An 18,312-nucleotide genomic window follows, 5' to 3' on the forward strand; every position below is an offset into this window, starting at 1 on the left:
GGATGACATCACGGCTTTAAATATTCCCGTTGCTTTTTCTTCCCTCCCTCCCTCCTATGCTCACCATCACCACCACACAAGTGATAAAACCAGATTCAGAGTTCAACTATGGTTTTGTAACTGTGTCGAGCTTTTGGGACATCGTAAGAAACGATTTATTTTGGTGGATACCTGTGCTAATAGCCTTCGTGTAAGCTTTGTCTATCCGACTTTCTCCCAGCCTTTTAGTGTGTGAATTACAGCGATCTTCCAGCTGGCCACTTACCTCGAAAAGCGGTTATACGAATACTCCGCAGAAAGGGTGGGTGAACAGTAGGCTACTCAGAAATAACGCTTCCCGTCGCGTGTGGTTGAAGACCCCTTTCATCTGGAAAAGTTCAAAAACTTGCAATGTCTCTCTCGGTACCCAATGGAGTGAAGTCTGATGACGAGCCCGTTATCGAGCTCTTTGTGAAGGTAAGACATTAATTATTATGAAACTGTTGAATTGTCGCAGTTAAAGTTTATTTTATTTCATTAACTAGCCAATATGATGTCGCACACATCAAGTAGGCCATATTCATATACTACGCATATTCCAACACTTAACTTAAACTCATAATAAGTGTTTTCTTCCGACAGTTTGAAGTAGGCAACGCTGGAATAGCCACATATATTTGGTCACATTGCGATCACTTCTGCTGCACCATTTGCTGAAAGGCTATCTACGTCCTGTGTGTCGCGTATCCACCCATGTGTCTAGATTGGAACATATCTTATGATTTGTAATGGCTTAAGAGCAGATCTTCAACTCCGGCCATGTGGGGGCTGTAGGCTGCACATGACAGTTACAGGATAAGCAGGGCGGACACTGCTTTCCTATTGTGCAAAGGACGCCGTTACAGTCACAATTTGGGGGGGAAACTTAGCACTATAGCCTAGATTTGCAATATGTACGGCATTGTTGAAACATTGTAACATCATGCTAAATTAACTTGATATACGTTACATTTAAGTGCAGGGAGGGGATAGCCTAGCGGCCATATGTGTAGATTTTCAGGATTTCCGCCCTGGTAAAGGACAAATGGCTTGGGAAGATAAAGACAGCAATTTGTGAAAACGGATTCAATTTGAGGATATTACACTGTTTTTGTAGTTCAAATACACCCAACACCCAAACAAACTTTAACATGAGATGGAGCTGCTATTTGCAGTACATACAAATCTAACAATATATCTAATTAATCAGAATATTCATAGACACAATTCTCAATTTATGACTAGGAGTCTACCAAAATGACTATATTGAAGCCTATTCTATCTTCCAATTTGGACTTTTTGCAAGCATTTGTAGGTTAAAAACCAAGACTGGTCTTTCATTTCCACTAGAATGTCTGCAATCTACAAACATAAGTATGATGTGATATTCATATCCTCGGCTTGTGATTAGGGAACAGTATTTTTCTTTCTTCAGCCTGTTGCCAGAATGCTCTACAGAGCGGGAAAAGAGGAGCAAACAAGAAGGGGGGAGGGACCCCAGGGAAGTGGAAGAGTGGGAGGGGTTATGTGGGCCTGAATTCAATTAGGAGAAGGGGTTAAAAAACATCAGTCTGCAACCCAACTTTATGTGGTGTACCATAAAGTCAGTATTTCTCTGCCATAGGCTCCACGTTCACCAGCTAGAAACATGTTTCCCCTTTGACACAGCTGCCCTCGCCCACTATTTTGTTCTTATTAGGTTTCTAAAATACATTTTAGACATACAAAGATGATATTATTAGTATGAATTCTTCATGCTCATCGCTTGTAACAGATTGTATCCAGTAAACCTCGATTCGGTTTGGTCTTGTGTCTATTTTTCATACCCCCTCCTTGAGATTTCCCATTTGGGTGCTGTTCAAGTCTTCTGGCTTAATGAACCTATGTATTGGAAATGTATATATATTTTGCTTCTCCTCACACTGGACAATCCCCATATCCCTTAGAAACGTCCATGTGGGGCGATGAGTGCTAAGCTCTGATAATGCTGGCCAGTTTGCCTCTGGCCATGAGGCCACTTTACAGCAGAACAGATGGGGATGTGTAAGAGGCAGCCACCTCTGGGAAGCTCCCCTTACCGTGCTAGAGGCGCCGTTGGATCATCACCAGGCCTGGGCTGGCATCTCCCCACATGTGGCCCACCCCCTCCCCCTACACGACCCCTGCCTCTGTTTGTGTTTGCTGTATGGGCCTGTGTATATGACCCTCTGTGTATGTGTGCATCCCTGATGGGGTTCCTGTGCGTGTATGTCCGTGTTTACGCATGCAGGATGGCAGACCTGCCCCCCACCCCACCCCCCTCACACCCATGTCTCTATTTACCCTGTTGTAGTGGCTGACACGTCCACATCCATTATTGATAACCTGGGATGTCCATCATTGTTCCCGCCCTCCGCTGCTTTAAACATGGGCTTGGGAGACAATGAGGCAGGCATGCGTGTTGCCATAGGCACGCCACGCAACGCGGCCTCTGGGAACACCTGATAACACCTTCTGTGTGCACAGTCCGTGTTCAGCGGTGCCACGACAGCCACGGTGTCGCAGTACGTGGAGCCCCTCTCGTCATCCCGCTGCAGCCTGGGTTTCCTCTGTCCGTCTTGACAGAGGACAGACCTCCGTTCGGCTGACTCGGCGAGATTGCGCAGAGTTGTGCAGTTTTCTTGGTCGCTTGAAACCTACCGACCAATGTTGACTGTAAACTTGGCCAGATCGCTATGGCAACGATTTGGATTGTTTTCCTCGCGTTTGTGTAAATGTGGAGATAAGTCTCCCTGATGAGGTGTTTTGCAGATGTCACTTGTAAAGTCCTCTGAGGGTGGATTAACCTCCGATCCCCAACAATTCAGCACATTAATCATTGTTTTCCTCACATGATTAGTAGTTGTAGTTCGCCGTATGCTGTGGAAGTTATGTTTATGAGTTCATGATCTTATAACAGCTTGCGTGGTAAGCATTGGTGAATGGTAGAAGTACAAACGCGATAACTTTTGAACTGCAGAGGATGGTGCACCACACCCAGATATGGCATTGTGAGATGGCAGATGAAGCTTCATATGGATGGACTTAGACCGGGATTCATAATAAGGGACAGTACTTTTTCCTAGAACACACCCTAACCGATAGTTAGCCACAATAGCATGTAAACTGCCATCTCTCTCATCTGACATGTTGGCAACTGTGTGTGTGTGTGTGTGTTAATGACTCTTAACATTCCCTTATGCAACCAGCTTATCTCTGGTCTTGTGTTCCAGAGCCATGTCACAGGCTGTAAAGACACACCTCTACCTCCACCCAGTAGGACCAAGCCCTATAACCATCTTAAAAGACGTTCTGTCTCGGTTTGTGTACTCTTGGAATGCATTGGTTGAAAACCATGGCAACACAAATCCCTATAATGTCACCAGCTATCGGGTTTTAAAAGTACCTCCTGCAGGGATGTCCTAGGAGAACATCCTGAAGGTCAAAAACTTCTGATTCTTTCTTTGGGCTTCTCAATGCAAGGCTGCACGTTCCCGATTGCACTTCTTTAAAAGTCGGAAGGATTTCAGGACATGATGAGGGCTGTTGTAGAAAGATATTTCTGTATGAAAATGTTGTGTTAGGTTGTTGTGTTTTCCCTTTTGTCTCAGACTGTTGTTTGTGTGTGTGTGTGTGTTGTATCCTACATTTGCCTCTGATTTGCATATAGTTCATTTTCCATCAAGTAGTGTTTAGCAATCGAGTATCCTGTTTTTTTCCATAGGAAAACCGATAAAGCAGTTTATTTCCTTGCAACTATTGTATTGCTTGAGTAAGCATCATGAGTTACAGGACAAAGATAAATGGTCTGTTGACCTTGTACTACGCTCTAGCTGTGAGCTGCTAGGAGTACTCTATGAGGCTGGTGCTCTACAATCTGCTCTCAGAACAGTTGATAGCTTGCCTCAACTGGGGCTCAGCCAAACAGCCTAATTCTAAACCACACCAATAGTTTGGTAGCGTTCTTGTTATACATGCTGTCACGAGTGTGTGAATGGATATGTTTCACGTGGATTCTTGTTCTTCATCGTTTCTTGTTATTATTATATGAATTGGAAAAGAGGTAGGCCACTGGCCAATTTTTGGAAGTCTTACTCTTTTGCAGTTTGCTGTATGAACACCAGCATGGTATGTGCTGATGGCATCCTGTGCAGAGGAAGAGGAAAACGTTTTTTTTTCCTCCTGCCAGCACGCTGCTAATTGGTCCTGGTCTGACCCAATCACAGGAAATGAGACTTGCAACAACATGGACATAGCCGGAGAATGAGACTTTGGAGGACTCTGGGGGGTTGGGGTGTGTGGGGGCAGGTAAGGTAATCCTATCCATCTCAACACGATCCCCTCTGATTGGGTTTCACGTGCTGCCTCCTTCTTGAAGTGGGCAACAAGTCGAATGTAGGTGTGTTAATGAGCCACACATTACTTGAACATGGAGGATACTTTATCCGGATTTCAAACCTGACCCTTCCCGCTATCCCTCATGGTAATGGTGTAGTCACTTAAAATGTCGTCATTTAGACCCTCGTTCAAGGCATTGGTTGCAAGGCTATGATCACAAGGCCTTAGACTTGCTCAACCTGGACTCACCCTGTACACAAATGTACAAACACCCTGTTGTGCAACCATTGTCAGGCGCTTTGCATGCTGTCTTTTATGACAGGCGTGCGCCTCACACACTTTTATGCGTGCGACCGCCTCAGCTCCCAGCCCAGACACGCTCCTGTGTGGCCAAAGGAGAGGAGATGGCCGTGTGTCCCACTGGACTACCTGCTGGCTTCAAAATGAGCGATGAGGGGGTCTGCGTTTTCTTGTTTGTTTGTGTGGCCATGGTCGCCCCAAATGGCTGCCACCATGTCGAGTTCAACGTGTGACATGAAGCCCCAACAGCTGCTGAGAGTTGTCTAGTTTCACCTCCTGGTGCCTCAGCCGTTTTGTTTCTCTTTGTCTCCGATCAAGTAGGCCAACAATTTCGAAGACGGCCACGTAATGTTCCAGAGGCGCTCTGTCAGTGTGTGTGTGTGGAGAGGGGAGACGCAGAGGTGTGGTTAGGACAGTGTGTGTGTGTGGGTCTGAGTCATCTGTCTGGGGTCTGTTATTGTGAAAGGAGGTGGGGAGTCGCAGCCCGGCTCAAACCTTGTGTTTGTGTTGGAAAATGGACGACACTAACAGTCAGAGGGCGGTTAGCGTCTCAACTTCACATCTTTGCTGCACATCTGTTGCTGTCTTGGTTGCTTTCTCCGTGGTCTATATACGTGGCCTCGATCATTTCTCCTCTTTTCTTCGAACTTACCAGCTTTTCCGTGGCTCAAGCTTTCGTCCAGGTTCCTACACCCAGCCTCCAGCACAGATGTTAACAGACCCTCCCTCTCTGACAGCACACTGTGTGCTTGTCTGGGAGATGTTTCCACGCTGTGACGCTCCACGTGAGTCACAGCCACACTCGTGTGTGAAGTATTTCCAGTAGGACTCCACCACTTGCGTTCATGTGTCTGACCACAGTTCCAGTCATACGCCCAGCCCAGATTAGGGCCTCCAAGCATTGGCCTACTCAGACCAGCTCTGGATACGTGACCTGGGCCCAAGCCAGAACGAGGCCCAAAAAGCCTCAGCAGACACCAGCATACTTGGCTCAGAATACTTGACCTTGTACCAGCACAGCCCCAGTTACCCTTCCAGTTCTAGATGTCCAGTCGAAGCCCAGGCCAGTTTTCACTCTGACACAGCCTGCAAGGGAGGGGAGAGGGGCTGTTACCATGACGTTACCGTGACGGCCCTTCCCAAAGAACATTCCTCCCGTGTTGCGGGGCGAGAAAGCAGCACTTGTTTGGAGCCAGCTCCTTATTCGGTAAAAGTGTGGCTCAAACTGACGGAGCCCACCCAATTTAGAACATGAAGTGTGGGAGTGAGGGGAGGGGAGGAGGCGGTACATCCTGCCATGTTGCTATAATTAGACCTCGAGCACAAGGACCGGTGAACTGTCTTTAGCCGAAACAATTGCCTAGACATGCCACCGTCAGCCCTGATCAGCCAGCCCCCTGCCAGAGTGAATGGCTGTGGATCAAATGACGAGGCCTGTAAACCCCCTAATGTTGTGACCCGCCTGGCCGTTAAAGAGGATATTGGCTCTGAGAAAAAGAGGAAGAGGTGGAGCGGGACAGCTCTGAGTTTAATGGCGGGGATGTGTTCCTGGACCCCATAACATTAACTAGCCTGACCAAGGACGACCACCTTTTGTGCCTTGTGAAACCCCCACTCAGCGCTTGCCAGTTGAGAACTGGCTCAGGCCTAAACATTCCTCAGGATAACTGTTACACTGGTGGCTACGGCCGAAAGTGATATCATGTATCATGACCTAATCTCTGGTGACATGGCAGTGTGTGTCTCTGGTAGATGAGTAGGACAGTGACTGACTAACTGACTAACTAAGGTCCCATTGTAAGTCTGTGAGGCCAGCCTGGACCGCCCTCTCCACCTAAGCATGACTCACCGTGTGAGTGTGCAACACTGTCTCAGCAGTGTCTCCTGACAGGAAGCTAGTGTTCATTAGCAATAGTCAGCTGTTTCTGAAGTAGCTTGAAAGCCTGTTATAAAAAAAAAAAAAAAGCACATTCAAAGGAACATTTTCCATCTGCGAGCAGTGTCTGAAGAATCCATCATACATTGTGTATGATGCAACAGCCAGCAACATATTCATGAGAAGGGGAGCAGAGGCAGGAGAGTGTGCTAGATGTTCTTGTGAATGGTACATGCTTGCTAACAGGGATCTGGCTCCACTTCCATCATGGCTGAATCCCAGATGACTGTTTGTTTTTCTGGAAGCTGAACAGCAAACCTCAGCCGAAGTTATCAGCCCTTATAAGGGGCCGTCCCTGAAATAATTTTTTACCTCACGCACAATTGTACTGGGGTTTTTTTCAGTCTAGTGACATGAGCAGGTGGAGCCGCATAACTAAAGAGCAGAGTGCTGTCTGCCTCGGTGTGTGTTCATGGTTTTATTAGCCTTGTGCCATGCAGAGACTCTGCTGAGAGCACTGGGCTCTTGACAGAGGACTGTGTTAAAGGGTTTGTTGAACCTAGGATGAGTTAAGCTGTTTTGACAGCATAGGGGTTGGTGTCATGTCAGTATGTACTGTAGACCTCTGCCAAGATGGTGGTATTGCAGATCATATGAACAGCTTTGCTAGTGAACAAACAGGAAAGTGTATAACGGCTTGCTGACGGTGTGTTTGGCGTGTGTGTTAACGACAGCTGTGGTGAAGGAGACAGCAGGAAATGCACCGCTCCAAGCATCCTCACTTAAACTAAACAAAGAAGCCTCCATGGCCCGGCTAGCAGGACATTTCTGGAATACTTTCTGCCCCTCCTCCCCTCCCGCCTCTACTGAAGGGGCCCTGGATAGGAGGGAGGGAGGGAACATTGAGGGAGAGAGGGAAGAGGCAAGCAGGGAGGGAGGGAGGGAGGGAGGGAGGGACAGAGAGGGCAAGCAGACAGCACACTGCTGCAGGAGCTAAGAACATGGAGGGAGGGTGGGGCTTGTGTGGCTCTGCTTTTTATCCCCAGTCTCTATTCATCTCCCTCATGCCCTCTTCCGCCCACTCTTGTCCATTATCATCCTCTCTTCTGGCCCTGGCTTATCTGTCGACACCTCCGAACCCCCCACCTACCCCATTATCCTTTTTTGAAACAATTTTCTACCCCCCCCCACCCTCCCTCCCTCTAGTTCTCTCTCTAGTAGCTGCAGGGAGCGAGCAGTCTGAGAAGCAGCTGAACTTGAAGGCTTGGCTCTCAGTTCTCTCTCTCTCTCAGCTCTCTAATTCTCTCTGTCACTTGCCCTCTCTCTCTCTCCCTCTCCCCCCCCTCCCATCTCTCCCATCTGAGGGCTGTGTCTACCGCAGGACAGGATCTGTGCCAGGTCTTTGAGGGCGGAGAGAGTGAAGGAAAGATGGGAGGGTTAGAGTACCTAACGGAGAATGTCTGTCTCAGCTGCTGCAGTGTGACCAGAAGGGCCCGAGAGAATGAGCTCAACAGATTTCCTACGTTAAAGTCTCAACTTTGTTCCTCTTTGATCCTTTTCATGAAACGTTACAGACGCTCCTTTCATATGGATATTTGTCTATCACACGCCATGCAGTCGAGTAGAGACGCTTTCTGTTCACGGGTGCCTGTGAAGTGATGATCCAGGCTTTCTTCATCATGTTAACCACACGCATGACATGGGGGATATCTCCATGGGAACAGCGACTGTCCTTCGCAGTCTCATATCCACCTCAGGACTCAAGGTAACCAATGAGAATCAGTTCCTCTCATGGCTTGAGGGGCGGGGGGGGTCAAACCAGGAGAGAGCACACACTGGGAACACACACACACTGGGAACACACACACAGACACACCCCTTCATCCCTCCCTCCGCCTGGAATGGCAGGCAGGCTGCACACACCAGCAGGGTGCCACTGGAGAGAAGGAGAGAGGGGGGTGGGGGAGGAGGAGAGAGGGGGCGGGGGAGAGGGGTTCTGGAACAAAGTCTCCTATTCTTTCCAAACATTTTATTTTAGGCCAGGCCTGTGCTTGAGAACGAAAGTTCTTGACAGTAAAATGCACATTTGATGTTGGTCTTTGGTCTTTTATTTATATATGCATGTCCCTGAATGTATTTGCCCTTTGTTTACTGTTGTTTATTGGATTGTGTGTAGCTTAGCTCCACCCATAGTAGACCTTTCATGGGGACCAGTTTGCTGGGGACTTTGTCTTGTGAGCTTTTCCCTAATCCTGCACACGATTGTCAGGCCCTACCTCAGAACATGAAGGCGTGCCATTTGCTCGGTAATTGGTGTCCATATGCTGCTCACACTGAAAATGCTTGTCTGGAACACTGAGAGGAATTCCTGGGGACAACAAGAAGGTTGTGGGGGAGGTGGGGGAGCTAAAAAGTTTACAATAGTAAATATATACCAAAATAATGTGAGATGGCCGATAAATTGCTAACTTTTCATTGAAGACTCACAATGGCAAGCGTATAGCAATAGACTATGCAGTTGGAATAAATAATGTGCTCCAAAGCTTCCTTGTGTGTCTTTGTGAATGGCTGAATACTGGGGAGTCTGTAGGACTGGGCTGGCCTGGGGTATGACATATTCTTCCATGAAGTCACCATCCCCATCCAAGACTCCATTGGCAGTCATCTAAATCTTTCTTTGGAACAGAATTTGATATCGTTTCTATTGGGGTTAATGTGGGGATTGAGCACCTTAAGAGATCCCAGAGAGCTTATGTGGAAAAACACAAACTAAGTCAGCAAAAACGCCCGGTTATTCTGGCCTTACTATTTGCTTGCACATGCAATATCTCTCTCCACATCAATATTGCATTTGACTATGCTAATTGCACTACACATAAACATATAAACATTGACATTATATAAGGTAAGACTGGTTTAACATTTGGCAAGTTGTAACTCCTTACTGATAACACACACTTTCTAATAGGAGGGGCGTTTCATAGCTCATAGTTGTGTGGCATGGCTGGTCTCTCCCGTAGCCTGAGTTCTCCCACCAGGACCACCCCCCCCCCCACACACACACACACACACACACACACCATGAGTGATGAAGACGCTGTGTTCATTTGACAAACACCATATCCTGTATCCCCATCATCCCTGTCTTTGGTTTTGTGTGAGTGAAGGAAGAATCTGCCAAGTCATGCTTTTTAAATGGGGAACCAGAAGCAGCCTTGTTCTCAGCTGTCCGGGGTTCTGTTACACTTGGCCACTGACTCCCAGGATTAATGGAGGCAGCAGGGGATGTGTGCTGGAGCGTTTGGATCAAGGCTCAGCTCTCTTTCTCTGTGTCTCTCTCATCTTAGCCTCTTGGCATCCGAGAGGTTATGTCCACAAGTCTACATCTCAGAGTCTTTCTTCATCCAAATCTTTCTCAGTCTCTCTATATCTCTCTCTTTCTCTCTCTCTGAAAGTCTCTCTAAGTCTCTCCTCAAATTTCTCTCTGTTTCTCCTTCTCTCTCGTCTCTCTGTTTCTCCGTCTCGGGGAATGGGCTGTACTCTGAAAGAATCATTGTCTTCCCCAAATAGCTCTGCCCAGAGTGAGTGCAGTCCAAGCCCCTGTGGACATGAGGCCCAACAGAGGGCTGATAACATCCCTGTATCAGGGCCCACTTCCATGTCATGCTCAACTGGGGCTCAAAGAGGATCAGCGTGTTCAAGCTATTTTCCGAGGCCCTCAAAGCTGGTCCTCAGCCATCATTGATTCCTAAACCTGTACAGTACCAGCGCCCACCCTGGCATTGTGTCTGGGTGTCGCACCTCTTTAGGACGGTGTGTAAGAATGGAGTCAATGATCAGAACCCAATGGCATAGTTGTAGTCTTTTATATAATACCATAATATATACTATACTATAATGTATACTGTAATGTAAATTCTGTCTCTCTCTCTCTCTCTCTCTCTCTCTCTCTCTCTCTCGCTCTCTCAGGCGGGGAGTGATGGTGAAAGCATTGGGAACTGCCCCTTTTCCCAGAGGCTCTTCATGATCCTGTGGCTGAAGGGTGTGGTCTTCAACGTCACCACGGTCGACCTCAAGAGGTGAGGCAGCCACACGGTGTCACACCCACACAGGGTCACACAGCATGTCGACTGTTCTTCCCAAGGGTGGTGTTTCATTCAGGCCTCCTCCTCTGCTTTAAAGACGGGAGCAGAGCCGAGGGCAAACTCTCAGTTCCTTTTCTAAGCCTAACCTTTTCATTTGTTCCCCTCCCCTGTCGGCAGCCTCCTTTACTCTGTGTCTGTCCTCCCAGTTATTTCTCCCCCCTTCAACAGTTACTCTGTTCCTCGCCGCTGAGATCTTGGTCTCCTCAGGCTCTCTGCTTCGACCTCCCGTGTGCTCAATGTCCCAGCTGCTTATTTGGTTTTCCCATGACCTCTCCTGGGCCAGAGGAGAGACCGGGAAAAACAAACAGTCTCCAGCCTAGAGGGTTAGGTCTAGAGGAGGCCATTTAAGGTTGAGCGCCGCTCGCTTCCTTGCCTGCGATTTTGAGGGGAGAAACATGTTATTTCTCTGGCCTTGAAATCAAAGGCAGAAATCAGGAAAGGGATCGTCATCTCCCAACTTTGCTCCTCCTACTCCGTTTAGTTTCGGAATGCAGTTCAAACGAAGCTCCCCACCAGCCCCTGCTAGCTCCCGACTGCCATTATGTCTGTTTATGCGTCATCTAAATACTTCCTGATTTCCTTTTCTTTTTCTCCACTTCCCAGGCCAAGGCTTGGCCCGTGTGGGATTTTCATTTCCAGGCATGGTCAAAGGGATCCTTCTTTCATCATATCTCAGCTAGTTAGACTTAAGATGGAGCAGGCTGACAAGGCGGGCGAGGACGGTAGCTCGTCCATGTGCTCTCTGTCTCTGTTAGAAAGACCAGACACCGCAACAGGTTGCGCATGCGCAGAGATCGTGAGTAGAAGTTTGCGGCAAAAACACCAGAAGTCTGCACAGTGCTAGTTCGGTTGTTCCTATATACAGTAGTTTAATTAGTACAATTAGTTGTGTTACCTGTTCTCAGACAGTTTTATAGTCTCTCTCTCCCTCACCACGCATCTCCTCCCTCGAGGACTACTGTAACTCAGAACTACTGATGGGGGTAACGAGCTGGAACCTCTCAGACTCTCTGTTCCAAGTGTGGGGGGGGGGGGGTGTTCATGCACACGTACTGTGTGCATCATTACTGAGTGTGTGATTACACACTTGTCCGAGGATGTGCAGCCCACACACCCAAGGATGTGCAACGCACACACACACACCAAGCTTCCCAGAGGTCCTGTAAAAGGCAGTGAAGGATATCAGCCCACTTACCACCAGTGTCTGTTTCTCCTGCTCGCTCCTCAAATACCGTCTTTGTTCAGCTGTGGTGACCTCATAGGCTACTGCTGTGCGTTAAAAGGACTGATGGGCCCTTGTACTGTAGGCTGCACGTATTTCCATGGAGTACAGACTGTGATCTTCAGTCAACAGAGAGCCACAGGAGTCATGGCACAACAGAGGGGTTGTTCTATATTAAGGGTTTTCATATTGTTGGTTGGAATTCGAGAACTGCACTTTCCATGCCACCAATACACAGTTTGTCCTTGTTGAATCACAAAGCAGAGTTTGGTGAGGGAGAACTGTTGTGTCCCCATTCAAGGGAACTTTTGAATCCAAAAAACGTTGGGCTGTTGTTTCAACGATGAAAGCTATTTTAGATAAAAGCTATCCCGTGGGTATGCGTTTCTTCCTCGCCTCCCTCCCACTCCTTCAGGAACGAGTTTCCCGTGCTTGTGCCAGCAGATGAAGACATTTCCTGTTTTGGTGCCCCTGGTCCCTACCAAGTCTGCGTGTTATCCCTCCCAGTCGTGCCATGGCCTTCAGGGCAGGCGGTGGAGACAGAGTAACTAGTCCCTCCACTCTGCTGTGCTGGCTCGTCCCCCCAACCAAAGAGAATTAACACCAGTGTTTTGGTCTCTTTGATGTTGTGATCTTTATGAAGACTCTAATCTTTATGAAGACTGTTGTGTTTTGGGATTGACCTGTAGGTGAAGTTGCTGTGTTAAATGAGTCAGACATGACTCAGTGTATTGTGTTCCCCCTTCTATCACATATTGGTGTGTGTGTGTGGACACATCATATCTGTTCTTCTGGAAACATCTGGAACACTGCATGCTGGCTCAGAGAGCTGTGGGCCGACAGAGTAATGCAGACACATGCACACACACACACACGCATGCATCTGGAGCCATTTCAGCTGGCTGTATGTATGTTGAGGGGAAGAGATGAAGCAGGCAGGAACAGGGTACTGCAGAGTTCTCCAGCCCTCTCCACCACCAGTGGACTAAAACAAGTCAACCCTTACAACGTCCAACATAAGTCATGAATGAAATGATGGCTATGGATTTTTATTTTGAAAGGACTGAAGGCCCCGTTCAGTTTGTGTTGGTAGGAAAGATGACTGATGCCTCCTCTCTCCTCCGTCCCCAGGAAGCCAGCAGACCTGCAGAATCTGGCCCCGGGCACACACCCTCCCTTCATCACCTTCAATGGGGAGGTCAAGACGGACGTCAACAAGATCGAGGAGTTTCTCGAGGACGTCCTCAGCCCGCCTAAGTGAGCACCCCGCCCATATAAGGACACGCCACACTGCCCCCCTCAACCCGCCCTTAAGCACTGTGAATCTGTTTGTGTGGATGTATCACAAGTGTGTGTGTTTGTGTGTGTGTATAGGTTCACCAAGCTTGGCGCCAGACACCCGGAGTCTAACACTGCTGGGATGGACATATTTGCCAAGTTTTCAGCCTTCATCAAGAACTCTAAACCAGATGCCAACGAGGGTGAGCTTCTTCTCCAGTACTTCTCCAGCACACTAACGTACTGACGACACACACACACACGCGTGCAGTGTACACACAGGTTCGATTTTATGGAGGACCAATACCTTTTGTGTCGAGCGTTCTGCTGTTGCTAGGTGACAACGGGAGCCTAGGTGGTAGCCCTGAGGCGATTGGTGGGTTGGCTTGACACAGAAACACAGGGCTGTTGTTCTCCTGGGTGGCCTCTGTCTGTCACCAGGCCCATTCCTACTATCCTCCCCCTGCCTCTCTGTCTCCCTGCCTCTCTGTGTCCCTGCCTCTCTGTAACTCTGCCTCTGTCCCCATGTCACCTGCCTTTGCTTTCTAGCAAACAAACTCCCTGAAACCAGTAGATAATGTGGGAATGGAGAGAAGGAGTAGCTGGATGGAAGCCGAAAGTCTGATGGCCGTCCCCTAAAGGGAGGGGTTTAACAACCCTCATAATGCCTTCCACAGAATAAACAGTCGTATCCCATCTTGCAGATAAGATGAGTCAGGGCAGATATGAAAAGCGTCCTCAGTTGATACACCCTACACACGACAGCAAATCACCAACCTCGCTAGAAGTAGTAAGCCTCCGATTAGAGTGATCTCTGTATGGCATGTCGATTGTGTCGAACTAGAACTGCAAATTGGTATTGAGGTGTATGAAGTGTCTGTGGGTGTTTGGGTTTTATGGCTCCTCTGCTTCCTGGTGAAATATTGACCCAGTGTGACAGGATTGTCACTGAATACCTCATGGGTCTATGTCATTATGCTTCTCTATGAGTCTCATGACAGAATGATAAGCTTGCCTGAACATAAAGTACTATTCTGAAGGATTTGTTGGGTGTCCATATATCCTCATAGCAAAGTATGTCTTTCAAAGTCCTAGGAATGAGTAACTGAATGTGCCTGAAATGTGGGTTGGCAAAGTTGTCTCGATCTTTTTTACGTTTGGTCACAGAATGAAACGCTGCCCTCGTGTGGCAGGCAGCAGAACAGCTGCATGAGGGGCTTTTATTACGAGGTCCCGCCTTTTATTCAGTGCCCCGCTGCGTTTGGTCTCATCTCAAATGTGCTTCATACAAGCACTCCTAAAAAAGGTCAATTTAGTGCACATTTACATTTAGTCATTTAGCAGACGCTACTATCCAGAGCGACTTACAGTTAGTACAGGAATATTCTCCCCGAGGCAAGAAGGGTGAAGTGCCTTGCCCAAGGACACATCATTTGTCACGGCCAGGAATCGAACCGGCAACCTTCTGATTAATAGCCCGACTCCCCAACCGCTCAGCCATCTGAACACCCTCTCCCGTGGTGTGTGTGCGTGTGTAGGTTTGGAGCGAGGCCTGTTGAAGACTCTCCAGAAGCTTGACGAGTACCTGCGCTCCCCGCTGCCTGACGAGATCGACCACAACAGCATCGAGGACATCAAGGTGTCCTCCCGCAAGTTCCTGGACGGGGACGAGATGACGTTGGCGGACTGCAACCTGCTGCCCAAGCTGCACATCGTCAAGGTCAGCAACCACTGCCATTTCAGCAAAAGGGCCGGAGCTAGACTCTCACCGCAGACAGGGTGGAGCATTCTCGATAGGCCCTTCTGATAAGGTCATTCTACAATTCAATATTGTAAACTGCACATAGGCCTACACATTGTTTATCAGTAAACAATGCTTTAATTCATTAACATGTAGATACAATTTACTGCATCTTTATAGAAAATAAAGTATCCATTTTATATTGTCTTCTTTAAAAGACAAAAGCGAGTCAGTTGGCCAGCCAGCAAGTTAGCTGAGTGACCAGGATGCGATTCTTACTTGCCCACTAGTTGGTCCCATTTCTTTAGTGTGAATGTAACTTGGTTTTTCTGACCTGTCACCAATGAGGCACAATTTCCCCTTTTTTGGGGGGCTTACTATTAGATTCGTTTTTTAAATGAATGTGTTGATGGAGTTGACTTATGACTAATGTCTCTCCTCGGTTCTCCAGGTGGTGGCCAAAAAGTACAGAGGCTTCGACATCCCCAAGGACATGACAACCATCTGGAAGTACCTGAACAATGCCTACACACGCGAGGAGTTCACCAACACCTGCCCCAGCGACAAGGAGATTGAGATCGCCTACGCAGATGTGGCCAAGAGGCTGGTCAAATAAGCCCCTATCTCACTGCTGCCCCCCCCCCCCCCCTTTCCTGACCCTACCCCTCCTGACCCTACCCCTCCTCCCACACAGAACCAGGACTGGTCCGTTCAAACACGACACGAGAAAGAAACTATGGACTCCTTTCCTTCTCTTCATGTAGAGCAAAAGCTTTTTTTTTTCTCTCCCGGTTTTTATGAAGAAGCAACTTAATGAAGGTCGCTGATGATCCATTTGTTAACTGCTTTTTTGTGTGTGTGTGTGTGTTTATGGCGATGCGTCAGGGAAGCACTCGCCTGGTGAGCCACTGACACCACTGACACAGCTGCCAGACACCAGAGTACTTATCAGTGTTGTGAGTGGCCGTTAACACACTCCTAATGAAGTGACCTTCAATTTGACCAGTTTCCATACATATTTATGGTCACAAGCTGTTTTGTAGTTAGTTTCTTGTCTGTTTAATATTGTCTCACTTGTTCTAGGCTTGCTACAAAGGTTCTTCTTTTCCCTTGGCAGAAGAAGTGTCTCATACAGTGTTGAAAGCTTCAGTGTTCTTGGATATCATCTCTGAAAAAAGGTTCATTCAAGTAAAAGTGTAGGCCAACCCCGAAAAGCAGACATTTGGCAAGATAATGTTATACTTTCCTGTTGCTTTGCTCTAGAAAATTGGAATAACAACAATGGACGGCAGGGGATTGTTGAAGCCTTGAACCTGAAATCCTGTCTATGATGAAGCATATGATGTAGCAAACATGCGCCAGCTCAACTGAGTGAGCTTTTAAGAACCAGACCTGGTGCATGTTTTCAGCTCAGGAAATGCAATGCAACCTGAGATCCATTCAATATTGGAGTATATGTAGCTAAGAGAACCATTTAAACTGATATGGAAGGTCCTGTATCCCTACATTACCTCTCATACTGTTTCCTCATAGACACTGATGCGATTGAAAAGTCTCCCCATTACCAGAAAAGATTCTGGGAGACTTTTTTTTCTCCCATAAAGCATAAGGAAGGTCGTCTTAGCTTAGCTCACCTTGTTCTGTAGCAGTGTTAGCTTCTAATACGCCGCACTGACCAAAAAGGGCACATTATTCTGGTTTCACTGTGGATAGGATGACTTTTCCTGCTATTTAAGAATGGAGTCAAAACCACACACCTTCTTTCTGCCCTAGCAGACGGAAAGCCACCGATGTGCATCAAGAAAGGTGAAACTAAAGATATTTATGAGAAAACAAAATAAAGTGGAGATATCAAATAGAATATCGATTTCTTTCAGTATGTAGAAAGATTTCAAAGGTAGCGAATGTACACTTATCGTAGTTCCAAAAGTGCTTTAGCGGGGGTAAAGCAAAAAGCATGCATGTTTTGCCCCAGATAGGCCATCTTTTTCCAACATTTGTTTTGAAACAAATTTGATAAAAAGGAATTGTAAATATTTGATTGTTCAGAGTTCAACGTGTACATTTTATACATCCATTGGTTTGATTTGATGGGGAAGACGGGCCTTTTCTAACCTGCTCGGGTTTCATTCTTGAAGAGCATATCTGGCCTTGACTAGTTTTCTCTTTGCTCAGATGGTTTTCAAATATTAGCACATCTATGTCAATATACAACAAAATAATAAAGATCCTGGCTATGTCATGTTTTTTTATATATATATATAATATTGACAGCTGAAATAAAGCGACTCCGGGCACTCTGACTCTCTGAATTCTTGTGATACAAATGTCTTCACGTCAGATGGTTTTGTCATTGATGGAGAACAGAAGAGGAGTCTGTTTGCAGTCTGACAGCCTGGAGTTTTCACCATAGAGGAATGCCCCACATCACCACCACCACCACCACCCAAACATCCTCATATTCAGCCTGATGAGGTTTGCTAGCTTGTTCCTAATTCACTTCTGTTCCCCCTGCAAAAACAAGCCTGCTCTCCTGGCTGATCATTCCCAATGCTTCACACGTGGGTGGTGTGCAGCTTTGGGTGCCCTCCAGATCATTAAAGTATCGCCTTTCACTCCCAAACATTCTCCTCTCTCAGTGAAATAACATAGCTGCATATCTTCTCCTCGTTACTCTGAGAGGAAATCCACTCAGACGTAAACAGGTGTGTGTGTGTGTGTGTGTAGGATAAAGAAAACAATGCTGGCTATCGTTCAGACCACACACTCATTACAGACCAGGCGAGTGTATTAGTGTAATTGGGTAATGAGGGTGAAACCAGGAAAGGTTGTATGTCTGTCATGTAGTTTGCAGTCCTGTACAGCAACATACCAGGGGCGCTGCACAGAACTGACCAGCAGAGGGAGCCTTTCAGCATGGTCTGTCTGTGCTAGACAACAGTTTGAGGATGTGGGTAGCCTTGCTACAAGGACTGCATGGGACTCCAAAGCACATTGCATTATAAATGTATTTACAGTGTTTACATTGACAGATTAGTAAATTGATGATTCTACATTCGGACTGTTTAAACATTCTGTCTCAACCTTTTCAAACTCAATACAATAACCATTACAATGATCTAAATTTCACAATAACAGCCCTATACCTACCTATATAATGTTTCCTTGGCATGACAACTGAATGTAAGTTGCCTATTTAATTTGACCTGTGTTGGCATGGGCATGATGAGGATAGCCTTATTAATGTGCTTGGCATGAGCCCTTATCCTGGGCAGTGCCAGTTCAGCTAGCACGTTTTACAACACCCATACAGCTGGATAAATATGTATTCTATTAAAGTACCTTGCTCAAAGGTACATAGTGATTTCCCAACTGA

At 47.1% G+C, this 18,312-nt stretch overlaps 1 protein-coding gene across 1 annotated transcript; it reads left to right on the forward strand.

The window, feature by feature from the left end:
* Positions 1-33: 33 nt before the first annotated feature.
* Positions 34-17,165, forward strand: clic4 (CLIC family member 4). Its single transcript, XM_084675382.1, has 6 exons — positions 34-456; positions 10,520-10,629; positions 13,049-13,174; positions 13,292-13,398; positions 14,734-14,915; positions 15,388-17,165. Exons 1-6 carry the CDS (start codon positions 391-393, stop codon positions 15,550-15,552), a joined length of 756 nt encoding a protein of 251 aa, XP_084531508.1. The 5' UTR covers positions 34-390; the 3' UTR covers positions 15,553-17,165.
* Positions 17,166-18,312: the final 1,147 nt, after the last annotated feature.

Source organism: Hypomesus nipponensis, chromosome 3 (assembly GCF_054491055.1).
Source record: "Hypomesus nipponensis isolate SF chromosome 3, ASM5449105v1, whole genome shotgun sequence".
NCBI lineage: Eukaryota > Metazoa > Chordata > Actinopteri > Osmeriformes > Osmeridae > Hypomesus > Hypomesus nipponensis.

Excerpts from the sequence above, each read along its gene's own strand:
- clic4 (XM_084675382.1), top strand. The coding sequence starts at position 391 with ATGTCTCTCTCGGTACCCAATGGAGTGAAGTCTGATGACGAGCCCGTT. Across the intron at positions 13,175-13,291 it reads GACGTCCTCAGCCCGCCTAA|GTTCACCAAGCTTGGCGCCA; the intron begins GTGAGCACCCCG and ends GTGTGTGTATAG. Across the intron at positions 14,916-15,387 it reads CCAAGCTGCACATCGTCAAG|GTGGTGGCCAAAAAGTACAG; the intron begins GTCAGCAACCAC and ends TCGGTTCTCCAG.